Source organism: Artemia sp. Qi Xiang Cuo, chromosome 16 (genome assembly GCF_049724085.1).
Source record: "Artemia sp. Qi Xiang Cuo chromosome 16, ASM4972408v1, whole genome shotgun sequence".
Classification (NCBI taxonomy): Eukaryota; Metazoa; Arthropoda; class Branchiopoda; order Anostraca; family Artemiidae; genus Artemia; species Artemia sp. Qi Xiang Cuo.
Window position 1 is genome coordinate 15,106,123 of NC_142809.1, and position 16,220 is coordinate 15,122,342.

Genomic DNA, 16,220 nt, shown 5'->3' on the forward strand with positions numbered 1-16,220 from the left:
TCTTGGATACACAATACAGAAATTTAATTCAGGAAATTATAAAAAAAAATTTAATTCAGGAAATTATGAAAAAAAAAAATTTAGACGGGGTTACGTGCGCGCACGTAACCCCGTCGAAATTTTTTTTTTCATAATTTCCGGAATTAAATTTTTTTTTTCATAATTTCCTGAATTAAATTTCTGTATTGTGTATCCAAGAGGTGAATAACCCCGAAATAAGAGGCTGTTAGCTCCCTCCCTCAATACACATCTTTTGAAAAAACTACACCAGGGTGGTATTTTCTCCCATTTTTGTTACTTACAATTTTTTCGTAATTCCTTGAATGAAATTTCCACGTAGCTTTTTTTCTAGCCAGAGATTCACATTTGACATAGAGAAATGTATTTTCTATAATTTTCATACAAAAATTAGAGTTTACGGTCAATATCGACAAGCATTCCCTGAGAAAATATCTTCCTTTGAATAGACAGCTCTAGAAAATCGTCATCTAGAATCAAACGTTTTTCCATAAACAGTAGACCCCCCATGATTCGCTCTTTCTCAAATCCATCCATTTTTTAGAGTCCTAACACTCTCACGATCAACTTCAGACTAACCAGAATTTTTTTTTTCTACTCTAAAAATACACGCTAGTCTCTACTATAGAAATATATACCGGTCTAATCTAAATTCAATGTAACAACACGTGAAGCCAAAATGAAAAGAAAAACCGGTCTAATCTAAATTCAACGTAACAACACATGAAGCCAAAATGAATAGAACTTGGATTTTATGACTGTTACCTGATGTATCCGATAAAAACTTTGAAAATGAATTTATTCTTTCCGGTACTTGCATTGTGTCAACTTTTGCCGATGTATCCGAGAAATGGATGTTGATATAGAATTTAATTACTGTTATACTTAGATTTTGTGAAATTGCTGTATTTTCTGTCTAGGAAGCGACTTCAATCGATAACGAATGTTAATAGAGAGTTTCTTCATTTTTTTTTTATAATTTCCTATAATAAAATTTCTGTATTGTGTAACCAAGAGATGAATTCAAGAAAGAGTTTGTTACTTACTTACCTACTTCCTACTTACTTACAATTTTTTCATAATGACATAATGACATATTCAACAACGGATGTTGATAAAGAATCTATGCATTCTGATACCTTTAATTTTTCAATGTTATCTCATAAGTTTGACAAAAGATGTACACTAAATCCCTTTCTCGCATCTTCGATTTTTTAACGGACATTCTAAACTTTTAACATGATAGCGTACTCTAAAAATAATGGCTAAAAGACAATGTAATGTATAATATATTTCTAATGAAATAACGATATGTTGAATATTCATACAAAATTATATTATGACACATAATCATACACACGTTCACTCTTAAACATCCAGAAACGATGGTCCCATGATATAGAATAGTTTTTACCATGTCTTATGTATTTATCACGATCAGGCATGTCCTTAGGTATCCAGTGCGCGAAGAACCTGACCTCGTCTTCAGGACGGTGATAAACCCCTTCAAATTTAGGACACTTAAATTCTTCTAGATTGAAAAGTGGAATCCTAGGGTCACACTTTTGAATTAAAACTTTATCTGTATGTACGTTACCCTTTACATAGAGTGCTTCAACCCCGAAAAAGTTGCAAATTTCACTGACTTCCTCCTGGACATTTCTCAGTTTCTGAACACTATTATTAAGTGGTGTAATCACTCTATCGTAGAATCCCAGTCTGTTCATATGATGTAATGTAGTACTCCACAAGCTTTTATCATACTCAAACATGTTATAGTTCACCATCCAATGATAAAAGTCAATTTCTTCGAGTTCCATTGACAATAATAAAAATGCACATTCAAATATAACACCACAAGATGATTTTTCAAACCGATAAATTCTGTGTCATACATTCCTATCATCTTGGAAGCTATTAATGTAGTTGTTAAGAAGAGAAATACATCATCAAACTTTTATACCTTCACTCAAGGTTGAATGGAGTTATGGCTAGGGGGGGTGACTCCTAAAACCATCTGAATTCATTGTGGGGAGGAGTCATAAAACCCTTAGAATTGATTGCGGGGAGGAGTCATAGAATTCTCGGTATCTATTGCATGAAAATGAAGTCTGGAAATGACAAATTTTATTTTATTATTTCTCTATTGTGTATCCAAGAGGTGAATTCAAGAAAGATATTTTGTCATTTTAAGATACGTACAAAAAATGTATTTTCCATAATTTTCTTACAAGAAACTAGAGTTTACGGTCGAAAAAACCCTTATTAGGTCAGATTTTATGGAAATAGTTTTATTTTTCGATCCAAAAATAGACTTAAGTTCCACATTTGAACCAGTGAATTTTATTTTTCAGAATTTTCTTACAAAAAACTAGAGTTTACGGTCAAAAACCCTTATTAGCTCAGATTTACGGAAATAGTGTGTCTGACAATAGATGTACGCACATTCCTTTTCTTACATATCCGATGTTTTAATATACATTCTAAACGCTTGATATGCTAGCTTACTCTAAAAAATAATGAACACATAACAATGTAATATTTTTAATGAAATAATGCTATGTAGAATATTAATAAAAATATATTATGATACATTATTAATAGCAATGATTAACTTTGGACATTTTGAATCTGTTCCATAAAATAGTTCACCATGTTCTCTCTTGATATTGTAGTTATTGTCTTCTCTTAGTTCGTAATCAGTAGAATAATCATTATTCCATTTTGAATCATACACAATTTTTACTGGTGTCTCATGATCAGGCTCAATATGTTTTTCGTCTTTGCTATTATTTGATTCATTGACTGCTTGTTCAATGCCAGTAATGTTTGCTGGAGCTTTGTTCTTCATCATTTCATCTTTATATTCCGTAGTGATATTTTTTGACAATCCTATTTTAATTTTTCTGGCAATTTCACTGTCTATTAACACATTATTTTTACACAGGTAACAGTTTCGGCACGTAAACAAGATATGGTTTACGATATTAGTAGCAGAGTAGGCCTTTCTTTTATTAGCCTTCTGTTGAATGCTAATACCCAAAAGCTGATGATTGGATGTATCCGTACGTAATGTGTTACCTGCAGCAGTAGCAAGGAGTTGTCCTCTATCATCAACAATTATTTTTATGTTAGCATTCTCTTTGAGTGCAATCCTCTCTGGAGATCTCAATCTCGCATAACCACCATCATAAGAGTTGAATTTTTTGGTATCCCAAAGAAATTTAATTCCTTACTGTCATGACAATGCATGCATACATTTCCAATAGTGCTAGCACTTGTACTTGTTTCATAGTTTAAATACTTCTCCTTGTTGGCATTCAATGCTACAATAACGTTGTTATGTGAACATACTCTATTAAAATGTTCCATCTTCACTTTTTTTTTTAAAGATATGACTTATGTGTTTATCGTTCCACTGCGTAAAAAATACTGATTTAATACATGCAGTAGACTAGGTAGTGACGATAAGCGGTCATAGAATACCAATGGGAAAGCCACATCGTGTCTCTGACCAATCATAGAGCACAATTGTTAGAACCGTAAGCATGCTTTGACATTTTAAGATACGTACAAAAAGAAAAAAATAAATAAAGTTGAAAAATTTCGAAGTATAAAAAAAATAGTTTGTTTTTATGAAAAAATATTGAATTATTAGTTCAGATTTTACGAATATAGTTTTATTTTTCAATCCAAAAAAGGACTTGAGTTTCACATTTGAACCAGAGAATTGTATTTTCCATAATTTTCTTACAACAAACTAGAGCTTACAGTCAAAAACCCTTAGTAGCTCAGATTTTACAGAAATAGTTTTATTTTTCGATCCAAAAATGGACTTAAGCTTCACCTATGAACCAGAGAATTGTATTTTCCATAATTTTCTTACATAAAACTATAGTTTACGGTCAAAAACCCTTATTAGCTCAGATTTTACGGAAATAGTTTATTTTTTCGATCCAAAAATGGACTTAAGTTTCACATTTGAAACAGAGAATTGTATTTTCCATAATTTTCTTGCAAAAAACTAGAGTTTACGGTCAAAAACCCTTATTAGCTCAGATTTTACAGAAATAGTTTATTTTTTCGATCCTAAAAAGGACTTAAGTTTCACATTTGAACCAGAGAATTGTATTTTCCATTATTTTCTTGTAAAAAACTAGAGTTTACGGTCAAAAACCCTAATTAGCTCAGATTCCCCCCAAAAAAATACTTTTCAGACATTTCTTGTTAAAACTATATTTTCAACTAATTCATCCAGGTTTTCGAAAGCAATTCATGCCAGAGTACAGCACTATAACTAGTCTAAGACATCCACTCTGTCATCGCCCCCACCACCCAAAAAATACTTTTCAGACATTTCTTGTTAAAACTTTATTTTCAACTAATTTATTTGGGTTTTCGAAAGCAATTCATAGCTCTTAATAGAACTTTTTAAGTGTGAACTCCTATTTTTCAGTCGAAATTATAGAAAATTTGATCAAAAACCCATTTCTTGTGTCTTCAGTCAGAAAAGCGTGGTTTTGGATCAAAATGAGCCATTTTCATAAAAATAGCTCTTAATGAAACTTTTTAAGTGAGAAATCCATTTTATTCAGCAAAATTACAGAAAATACGATCAAGATACATTTGCCTGATTCAATTGTGTATTTTCAGTCAGAAAAGCATAGTTTTGGTTCCAAAATGAGTCATTTTCCACAAAAAAAAATAACTCTTAATGGATCTTCTTACGTGTGAACTCCAATTTTTTCCCAAAAAAATTATAAGAAAATATGATCAAAACACATTTCTCTGATTATAATGTATATCTTCAGTCAGAAAAGCGTAGTTTTTGTTCAAAAATGAACCATTTCCATAAAAATAGCTCTTAATAGAACTTTTTAAGTGTGAACTCCTATTTTTTCAGACGAAATTATAGAAAATACGGTCAAAACATACTTCTCTGTTCCAGCCGTGTATGGTATCACTTTTCTGAGTCATCTGTGTATTTTTATTCAGAAAGGCGGAGTCTTGGTTAAAACTTTAATAGTGTTGGAGTTAAGAGCTCGTAATAGAACTGTTCAATTATGTACCACAATTTCTTCCAATGTAACTCCATACAATAATATCTAAACTACTATCTTTAATCATCATGTATATTTTCAGTCAGAAAAGAATAGTTTTGGTTCAAAAATGAACCATTTCCATAAAAATAGCTCTTAATAGAACTGTTTAAGTATGAACTCCAATTTTTCCCAACGAAAATATAGAAAATGCTATCAAAACACATTTCTCTGATTATCATATATATCTTCAGTCAGGAAAGCGTAGTTTTGGTTCAAAAATGAAACATTTCCATAGCAATAGCTCTTAATATAACTTTTTAAGCATGAACTCTAATTTTTTCCAATGAGACTATAGAAAATACTATCAAAACCCATTTCTTTGTTTATAATGTATATCTTCAGTCAGAAAAGCGTAGTTTTGGTTCAAAAATGAACCATTTCCATAAAAATAGCTCTTAATAGAATTTTTTAAGTTTGAACTCCTATTTTTCAGAGGAAATCATAGAAAACACGGTCAAAACACACTTCTCTGTTTCAGTTGTGTACATTTTCATTTTTTCTTATTCAAATGTGTATCTTCAGTCAGAAAAGAGTAGTCTCGTTTCAAAAATGAGCCATTTCCATAGTAATAGCACTTAATAGAACTGTTTAAGTATGAACTCCAATTTTCTCCAGTGAGACTATAGAAAATACTATCAATACACAATTCTCTGATTATAATGTATATCTTCAGTCAGAAAAGCGTAGTTTTGGTTCAAAAATGAACTATTTCCATAAAAATAGCTCTTAATAGAACTTTTTAAGCGTGAACTCCTATTTTTCAGACGAAATTATAGAAAATATCGTCAAAACACACTTCTCTGTTTCAGTTGTGTACATTTTCACATTTTCTTATTCAAATGTGTATCTTCAGTCAGAAAAGCATAGTTTCGATTCAAAACTGAGCCATTTCCATAGCAATAGCTCTTAATAGAACTGTTTAAGTATGAACTCCAATTTTTTCAACGAGACTATGCAACTCAACCACATTTAACAAAACCCCGTGTAACTGAATCCGCATGTAACTGAACCCCCGTGCAACTGAACCCTCGTGCAACTCAACTCCCGTGCAACTCAAGCCCCATTTAACTAAACTCCCGTGCAACTGAACCCCTGTATAACCGAAACCCCGTACAACTGAACCCCCGTGCTACTGAACCCTCGTGCTACTGAACCCTCGTGCAACTCGACCCCATTTAACTAAACCCCCGTGTAACTAAACCCTCGTGCAACTCGACCCCATTTAACTAAACCCCCGTGTAACTGTACCCCTTTAACTGAACCCTCGTGCAACTCAACCCTCCATGCAACCCATCTCCCTCAAAACACTTTTCAGCCATTTCTTGTTAATTTTTTTTTATTTCTAAACTATTTTAAATTGACAACACTGTCCAAAAAATTACTTGTGTATTATACAGTACACAATCACCCCATCTCCTCCAAAACACTTTTCAGTCATTTCTTGTTAAAATATTTTATTTCAAGGCAATCCTTAATAGGATCAAATTAGCAAATCCTGCACTCCAATTCGCAAATCTCATTACCCCTTTTTTGCAAATGTTAATCAAACATTTCCGATTGTAAAAGCATGTATAACCATCTTGCTTTGAAAGGTATCCATAAGTACATGCTCTGAAAAGGTGCCAAGGAACGGAATCTCCCCAAACACGTCAATCAAACAATTAAAAAATGTGGGTTTTTCTTGCGCAATTCCAATGTATATTTTTATGTAGGTTTTCAATTTATTACACTTTTGACCATATTCTTGTAGGCGTGAATGTACGATTAGAATGTACGCTTTAAAGTGCCTATACTTTTGACCATATGTCTGTGTCAAACGGTACATTCATTGTGCAATTCTTATCAAAAAAAAAAAAATATTAAAGACCCTATACTTTCAGGGATACATCGCTTGTATCCCTGAAAGTGCCTAATAGGTTACTACTATTGAGAACGTATTTAAAGGGACCAGGGTTGCAGTGCATTTCTTCCATTTATAAGTTTCTGATGATAGATCATATTCTATTTAGATGGCGTTTCTTCGATCCGGTATAACTTTTTAGAAGAGGGGGCGTTGAGTAGCTTTTGTCTATATTAAAATCAACTTTTCTTGGTTATATAGTAATAAAACATTGCTTGGCAATCAAACATTTCGTAATAACGAACAGTGTGTAAAGAGCAACTCCTGCTAATAGTAACTGTAACTAAAAAAAAGAATTTGTAAATTATATAATTTCGAAACTAATGGTTTTTAATGTGGTTTTAATATGTAAAATTCTTCAAGTTTAATAGTACTCCTCAAAAAATTATTTGAAAGAGAAAATTTTCAGCACCCTCTACAAGGGGTACAATTTTAATGAAAAATGCACTATCGTATTAAGCATATCCGAGAACCCTTTCTCGGAGGTTGAAAGTTCTTATATGCAACAACCCGAGATTTTGCATTTTTTCCGGGAAGTCGGTCACACATGCGTGTTTATATCTTACTCTAGGGTACTATGTACGTCTAATTACATACATTGGAACGCCATTACCTAAATTACCTTACTGGGATATTCCAGTTTGCAGCACCAGAAAATGTTTTCTAATGGGTCCACCCCTTTTTCAAAGAAAAAGGGGTCCACCCCATTTTCACAGAATCTACAGGCCTCGACACACTGCCTCCCAATGCCTATTGGCGTAGAGGACAGTGACGTTCTGGCCTTTTGCGCCCGAGGAAAAGTCTTGATTAGCTGCCCCCCCCCCCTGTCTCCCAAAAATTTGCAGTCCAAAAATTTCGGATTCAACTGTTTATACTTGCTGCCATTTACGTCCTCTCTTTTATTTTAATAAAAAAAAATTAACAATCATAAAATGATTATAAATGGCAGATTATTTGTTTGAAATTTTGCGCCCCTAATTTCGCCTTCATCTGGGGCAAGTGCCCCCTCTATCCCCTCCCTAAAAATCTCCCCTGATAGAGGAGAGTATAGCTAATGAAAAAAATTTTCTAATCTACCTTAAGAGGCCTCAAAAGGCCACTAGGCCTTTCCCTCTTCTTTCTATCTCTGAAATTGTGCATTAATTCACTCAAACTAATAGCAACTTCGAAGTAATTTTAGAATTTCTTTAATATTTTAAAGAATAAAGTTGAGCTATGTAAATGAAACTTTTAGGAATCAACTCAAATATTAACTCATGAAAATCTCTGAAACTTCTGTTCCCGTATACCAAGCATTTTCTTCTTAAATATTAATGGTCCCTTTGAAGTTTTGGTATGTTATTTTCCGGCTCTCTTATCACATTCCCGCAACGAGAGATGATAATTTTTTTTGTCACAGCATAGCTGAGATTCAGTTCTGTACATCTACCGAATAATATTTTTCATGTTCAGTGTGTATGTTTTTTTTAGATTTAAAATAAGTTGAAAGTTTATTAAAAATTTTCGAAAAATTTAAATTTTCCTCTTTTTTAAGCAAGTGTAGATCCTTCACTGGGGAGAACTTCTGAGTAATATCGTAATTCTGGGTCGGTGAATGGATAGATTTGAGACTAAAGAGTCTTATGCAAGGGCGTCCCGAGGGGGTAGCGGGGAGGGGCGCCCCCTATCTTTTATGGCATTCAGTAAAATTTTCGCCGAAGACGAAAATTTCGGCAGAAATTGTGCTAAATGGCCAAAATTTGGCAAAATTCTTGATTTCTGCAGAAAATTTGGCATAAATCAGGTAGCGTTTCTTTAAAATTTACGAAGATCGCCTCCCAATAAAATGAACCTTGGGACGCCCCTGGTCTCATGATATGAATATCTTGCCATTTTGATGCAAGTTAAAGCTGCAGGCTTGTTCTGAAATTGCCAGTTTCATAGGGAACATACAGTTGTGGCTCTAGGCCTAGTCAGGGGGGGGGTCAGCTGTCCCCAGTTTTTCTGACATCTGACAGTTAATTCCTTTTGTTCTATATTTTTACGCTCCTACAGTATATCTCCCCCGCCCCAGATTATGAGGCCTAAAACCGTTACTGGGAACATACACCTTAAAGAAAATATGCCAGGAAACTGATTGCCTATCCTATGTACGTCTTTACAAGAAGTGATACCCTACACTACTGTGTAATTACCTTCCGATATCCTGGCTTACGTTAGCCACACTATTATATATATATATATATATATATATATATATATATATATATATATATATATATATATATATATATTATGTGTTGTCGAGACTTATGTTTTCGATCATAAGATTTTCATGGGACTGCTGGGCCATGTTTGCCACCCTGAAGCTTAATTCTGCAGGTTTTGTAATTTTTGGGAAAACTAAAAATTGATGAATTGCATGATATTTATCTTTGTTTGGACCTCACGTACCCTCATGTTCTCTGTTTTAACTTTTACAAAATTGATCTTGATGGAATCCTTACCAAACTATCCAGGCACTTACACAGGGAAGGGTGGCTTTTGGCAAATGTCCACATCTACACCCCCCCCCCCCTCTAAGGCAGCACATTATTTCTATGATCTCTTATATTTTATATACAATGGGCATTAAAGTGTTTTTGCTTGTTTGAAGACCCCCCCCCCCTATCTGGAATTTCTGTGTATGTGGGTGAAATCGTTCATATAAAACCTAATGCTTGTTGGATCACGCAAAACATACTTAAAATGATGATAAATATCTTTTTTTACACATCATAAAAAGGCAAGTAGAAAGAGAGATTAGAAAAAAATATATAGAGATCTTACTAATATCGTCATAGCAATTAAATGCATATTCAGTCCTACCACGCTCTACTACCTACATCCAATCATAAATGAAACGAAAAAACAGACAAGATAGAAACTGCTGAATTTACGTATACTGATCTCTTCCTTGGCGCCGTGTGTCTAAAGTGTTTTTAGTTTAGAGTTGTAGACAATCCACTTGGATATACATCTACTTGAGCATGTTTCGAAAACTCTTCTCTCTAGTGATTTGTCTGAGTAAAAGGGATATCCTTGGCAACACAAATATTTGTTCCTTTCTTAAGTCTTTAAAATGAGATACATGGGCTTACATATATAAATTCGAAGACCACACTGCTTACAATTTTATTTTTTTAAAATACGGCTTATAATTTTCAATAGTCCTGCCATCTTAAATTTGTTCTAAACAAAAGTTCTTTAAGGCTCATTGACAATGAGATTTCATTAGTACCAATATTTAACTTGTGTCAATTTTAGCCAATTAGATTTTTCATAGAATTTTCTGATTTGCTGATGCCAATCAGAACATTCTGTGAAAGATTTGGGTTGGCTCAAATTAGCGTTAGCTCATTCTTTGCATTAGTCAAATCTCAGTGTGAATGGGCCTTGAGCAGAACAAATATTTTTTGAAAATTACTAAAAAAAATACTTTCTGGGATCCTTAATCTCAGGCTGTGTAACGGCTTTAACTAAAGTTTTACATCAATTTTATATCAGTGCTAACAAAGATACGTTTGCCATATATACTTATTTTTGGCCGAAGCTTGAAATTTCATCCTCTGATTGTGATCCATAGATATATTGAAAAATATATCTATAATATACCTATATATATGTATACTATATATATATATATATATATATATATATATATATATATATATATATATATATATATATATATATATATATATATATATATATATATATATTATGTTACCGTGAATGTCCGAAATCTGGTTAATGTCGACATTCATCGGTGAATGTCCGAAATTCCTTTATCTCTGCTTGGATTCAATTAGCTTTGCGACTCAGCTTTTTTAGTCTTACGGAAGCTATAAAGTTAAAAGTTCAATTTAGGTTGTGTTAATTTAGGCTAGGTTAAATTTGGTTATAAATATCTAAATTCAGAAATGGGTAATAACCGAGCTTAAACTAACCAAGCCTAACCTAATGGTATGATAGGTGCCATCTGATATATGGGGTGCCAGCAGCATCATTACTCGTCAGCACGGATGTACTAGGAACTCTGAATTTAAATTAAAGTAAGATAATAAGGGACGAAATTTCCTAGAGGTACTTGGTATCATCCTGAACCTAAAATATGGAGGAATCGTTTTGAACCCAAGATCTAAAGTCATTTTAGTAGCTAGTTATCAACTTAATACTAACTTTTTATCAGTCTAGGAATTATTTGTCTTAAAAGTAGCATGCTGCAATAGCTCAAATCTTTATTTTGCCTTGTTTAGAAAGTTGCCTTTTTGATTTTTTTTTAAATACATGCACTGCATATTATAGGGGATATTTTTAAAAAGTCATCTGATGTGTATTCGTTCGAATATGAAAGCTCAAATGAGCGCTAAAGATATTTATAACCCCGTCTGGGAAAGGCAGAAAGGCAGAATTCATACGGAAAGGCAGAAGCTCCAATACTAGCTGATTTTTTCTTTGTTTTAAATATATCAGAGGAAAGGATCGAAGGCTTCAAGTCCAAGATTTCTAGAGGCATAATTAGGGTTTTGAGCACCTGGGCGTATTTTCGGCTATCCCCCCCCCCACCTACCTTCAATACCACAAAATAAGTTCATAGTATTGACGAAAAACCTCAGTTTAGCGTCCCTTGAAAGGCTGCGCCCAGTGATACTCGTCCCTCTTAGCTACGTCACTGTGGATTTATGAACAGCGAGCCAATGAGCATGAAACCAGAGGACTACAAAAAGCCTATGCTGGCCCCTGGTGGGTCAAATATTCGGCCTAATTAGGTTTAGTCTTTAAAAATATTATATTATATATGAGGTTAATTACTAAATATCGATCGTTAGACAACATGGTTTCGACGTTAAATAAAGATAATCTTGCTTACAGCCTACTAAAATTCAATTTTTTTTTATTTATTGAAACTATTTGGCACACTGATGAGCTTTACTTTAGGACCGTGATTATTATGGCATTTTTTTTTGGGGGGGGGGGGCGTACTAGGGCTAAAATGCTCAAAAACTAAAATATCAGATTTTAAGAAGGCAAGCTCTTCTTTCTGTACCGCTCATCAATTGTGAGAGCTGTGGAAGTCAACGCTTTAGTTGAAACAAGTTTAACGCCTATTTAAATAAAACTTTTCCATTTCTATGGTAGAATTTGTCCTATCGCTCTCTCTTTATTTTGGCTTGATTTAACAAGTTTTACAACTTACTAGTAATGATAATGGACTGATAACTCGCCTTAAGACAAATGCTGAGAAGGCTTCGGAAAACTGTTTATAACCAAACGTACTTCTTTTTTATGTAAATTCCAAATATGTAATACTTGAAATCTTGAAGTTACCTGCGCCCATCTCCTCCAAGACTAGGAGTAAAATTTGTTTATTATCGTTTGTATAAACATAAAAAATAGGGAAACACAGGATCTCAGGGTTTTTAATGCCGCAGAAAAGGATAATTTTAGACATATTTAGGTTTTTAATAAAGTTCCTGTATTTTCTTTTCGGAGAGGAGGGGGCTCTCCAGTATCAGCGCAAACATTTATTCTAAGAGAACGATTCTTCAAAACAGCAAAACAAGCGTATTATATGAAGAGTAAGAACTTTAAAAATGATTTGATTTTTTAGAAATGAGGTTTGAGCCCCCCTCTCTTGTTTATGTGTTAAATCCCCCTCTCAAGTTCTTAAGTGATCATTATGAGGAAATTCCCCGTACGTTCAAGTATACAACGTTGTGGATTAATTCCATTCGCATTTTCAGACAAAGAGAACTAGTCCCACAAATACCCTAACGTTATTCACCCGAGTTAAAAAGTATAGCAGTAGTATTGTTGGTAATAGGAAAACAGATAAACCGGTTTAGCATTTTGCTTGGTAGTGATAGATGATGTTATATTTTCTCTTTTTCTCCCCTTTTCCCCTTTTTTGAGATTCATCTCTAATCAGTTCTCTCTATCTTTACAGCTGTTCAAACCTATGTTTTCATGTTTTTGGTTGTTGTGTTTTTTAATAATAAAAATAGGAGTTTTATGAACCCTTGAAGTCTTGACATTTTTTACAACGCTCATCATAATTTCTTCTATTTTTCGTATCATTGATCTGATCGAATTTATAGATTTAAAAATATGAGGGCATTTATTGGGACTTGGAAACATTTATTACTGAATTTGTGCGTGTTTATACCAATTAAGCCATAACTGGCTTATAATATAATATAATCTTTTTAATTTTATATTTTTTATAATAATTTTATAATAATTTATTATCTTTATAATCTATAATATAATCTTTATAATCTCTAATGTTTTGCCATACCATTCTATGACGACGTTATTTTATTTGACCCTAGAGGGATGGCCAAAAAAGCAATCTTTGGCAATCTGTCAATCTTCATCCGTAAAACGTGACCTAGTCCTCTTGACCTTTCATTCAGTGTAGTCCTAAGAAGTGAGATCAAGCCACATTTTTCATACATATTATTGGTTTATATACGTTCAGTCAGTGAAACAAGCACCAAAAAAAATCTTAGGCAATTCCTCTGGAAAATATTGGGCAAATGTACTTTAGCATGGATTGTAAAATGTGTCATTTCACTGACAATCTAGATCAAGAAAATGTTGTTTTACTGAATACAAGATGGTGAATTTATAACCTAAATAGTGAATTCGACAATCTTGCTGTAAAGCAATGTGGTTTTTCATTGAGGATGTCGCTGATTTGCGTGTCTTAGGCTTCGAGTTTATAAATGTTACTGTTCCACACTTTGTCATTCTGCAATCCCGCTTTGTAGACTTCGTTTTTCCACTTAACTTATAATCGGGGTTTTCAGTGAAAAACGCCTAATCTCCACTACCCTGTCATAATTGAGATTCATTTATTATATTTTTATAATTATTAGAATCTTTGTTTAGGTTCAGTGGCATATCAGAAGATCAGTTAAGCGGTGTAACAACTAGTCTCAGAGATGTGCAAGCTGTGCTATTGAGCAAGTTCAGTGACAAAACAATATTAATTGGCCACAGTCTAGAAAGTGATTTCAAAGCATTAAAGGTAGAGTAAGTTTTTATCAAAAGCTTTGTTATTGCCTGTCGTAAATGTAAAGGCATTATTTGCAAGCTGAATAGCAGTTCTGACTTGTCCATTATATACTTTCCCGTTTGATTCGCAAATAACGTAAAACTGTCAGACCGATATTTGCCAGAATACTTAAACTGGCTAGACTCAGAATGTGAATTCAGATCTGGTTACTTATGGAAGGTGTTCCTGACTTGGGCCATATTGTGATTTAGACTCTTGTTGCTTCAAAACCACATACACGTTTACTGTTTTCTAGACTGTTTTTGAAAAACTTTACAGATTCATAATTGAGATCCTATTACTAATGTCATTTTGTTTTGAAAATTATTTGTCAAGGCATAAACAACAAGAACAAAAACCACAGTAATAATGAAAGTATATTGATTACGGCATGTAAAATATAATGGTATTTATTTCTGAAATTTCCAGCAATTTTGAAATATTTCTATGTTAATATTGCAAAAAAAAAATTGTTTAAAATATATCTTGTTGTGCTACTGTGGCCTTTAGAAGGATTAGGGGGGCGGGAAGCTATGTTCTTCACATAGCTTCCCTGTTCTTCACATGTTCTTCACTATAGTTGAATTCTGTGGATTTTAGAACTCATTTATTAATCTATACCAGTTAATTCTATACCCATTTATTAATCTATACCAGATTAATCTATTCAGTTCCTAACACTAACTAAAAATTTCACTACCATTCCCCGGGCTGTTCTCGATATTTTGTGGGTTTTTCGTTCTGATAATCTGGATGCACTTAATCAAGTCCGTACTCAGGGGGAGGTGGGGGGGGATTTGAACCCCCCCCCCCCTCGAAATGTTTGTCTGACTCATAAAAACGTAACAAAAATGGATATAAATAGTTTTTTGGGTTTTTTTTAGGTTTTTTGTGTACCCCCCCCCCCCCCCGAAAATAACACCTTCGAGTAAAACCCACCCCCGAAAAAAAACCTTGATACGGCCTTGCGCATAGTGTCTTTTGATTTAGCTCTACTCTCTCCTTAGTAGAGATGACCCTATAACTCGTGTCACTCACCCCTGCTGCTACCTACAACTTTTTTTACATAATCTATGTCTGTTTGTTGTCAGTGAGAATGAAAAAACAGGAATTTTCTCACATTGATGGATGTTTTTATGGATGGTTATGGGTATTGGCCAGTTTATTTGATGTTTTTCATGGATGTCAACAGTAGAATGGGGGGTACCAGCGCGAACACCCACCCCTGCTGCCATCTACAATTTAGTCTAACTCTGTCAGTACACCATATAAGGGCATAGCCTCCCTAGGGAGAAAGATTGCGTAATCGGTCAATGACCTCTTTTTTCCAAGGTCGATTTATTTGATGTTTCTATGTGTAATAACTCCGGAACGAAGGTTGCACATGCGCATTGAATTCTAACGGGAACAATGTTATTGATCTAGGACTCGAGGGGGAAATGAATTTCCGAGAACTTGATTGCTTAATCGATAGTGAATGTTATGATCCAGAAATAGTATTTGTTGTTGTTGTTGCTCGAGCCAAATGATAAGAGTTTCCCGGAAACAGTTAGATCACGTGTGTTCTTCTCAGCCAATCAGAGAGTCGGTTACATCCTCCTTTTCAACCAATCAGGGGCCTGCTTACATATAATTTTCCCCATTACATAACAATTCGCCCTTGAGATTTCGTATATAACGGACATGCAATGTGATTAAATTATCAGAAAGTATTTTGACACAATGGAAACAACAATGGATAATATTGATGAATTAGAAGCCTTGGCAAATACAATTTACCATGTAAGTTCCGTTTTAGTACATTTTCAAATAAAATTATTTTCCTTGGACATCCTCCAGTATATTCAGCTAAATTGTAAATATATTCCTTTACCCCAACCCCCCCCCCCCCCAAACCTTACAAACATTATTATAATCAATGGAAAACATAAAATATATTCTTTTTACCCTAACCCCCTCCCACCATTGTTTTACAATCCCAAATTCTCGCAAAAAGAAATACCATTTCGTTAATTTCCTTCATTCTATATCCTAGCTAAAAGCGACCATTGACTTCTGTCAATTTTTAATGAAAATGCCGCTCTGGTTTTGACATAATGCTCTACGCGAGGTTAAAATT

At 33.7% G+C, this 16,220-nt stretch overlaps 1 protein-coding gene across 1 annotated transcript in view; it reads left to right on the forward strand.

The window, feature by feature from the left end:
• The window catches only part of LOC148942610 (uncharacterized), a 154,588-nt gene that overhangs the window by 132,383 nt on the left and 5,985 nt on the right, over positions 1–16,220 (forward strand). The window contains 1 exon segment of the mRNA XM_089102315.1: positions 13,936–14,074. Within this exon segment, the coding sequence (XP_088958441.1) occupies positions 13,936–14,074 (139 nt within the window).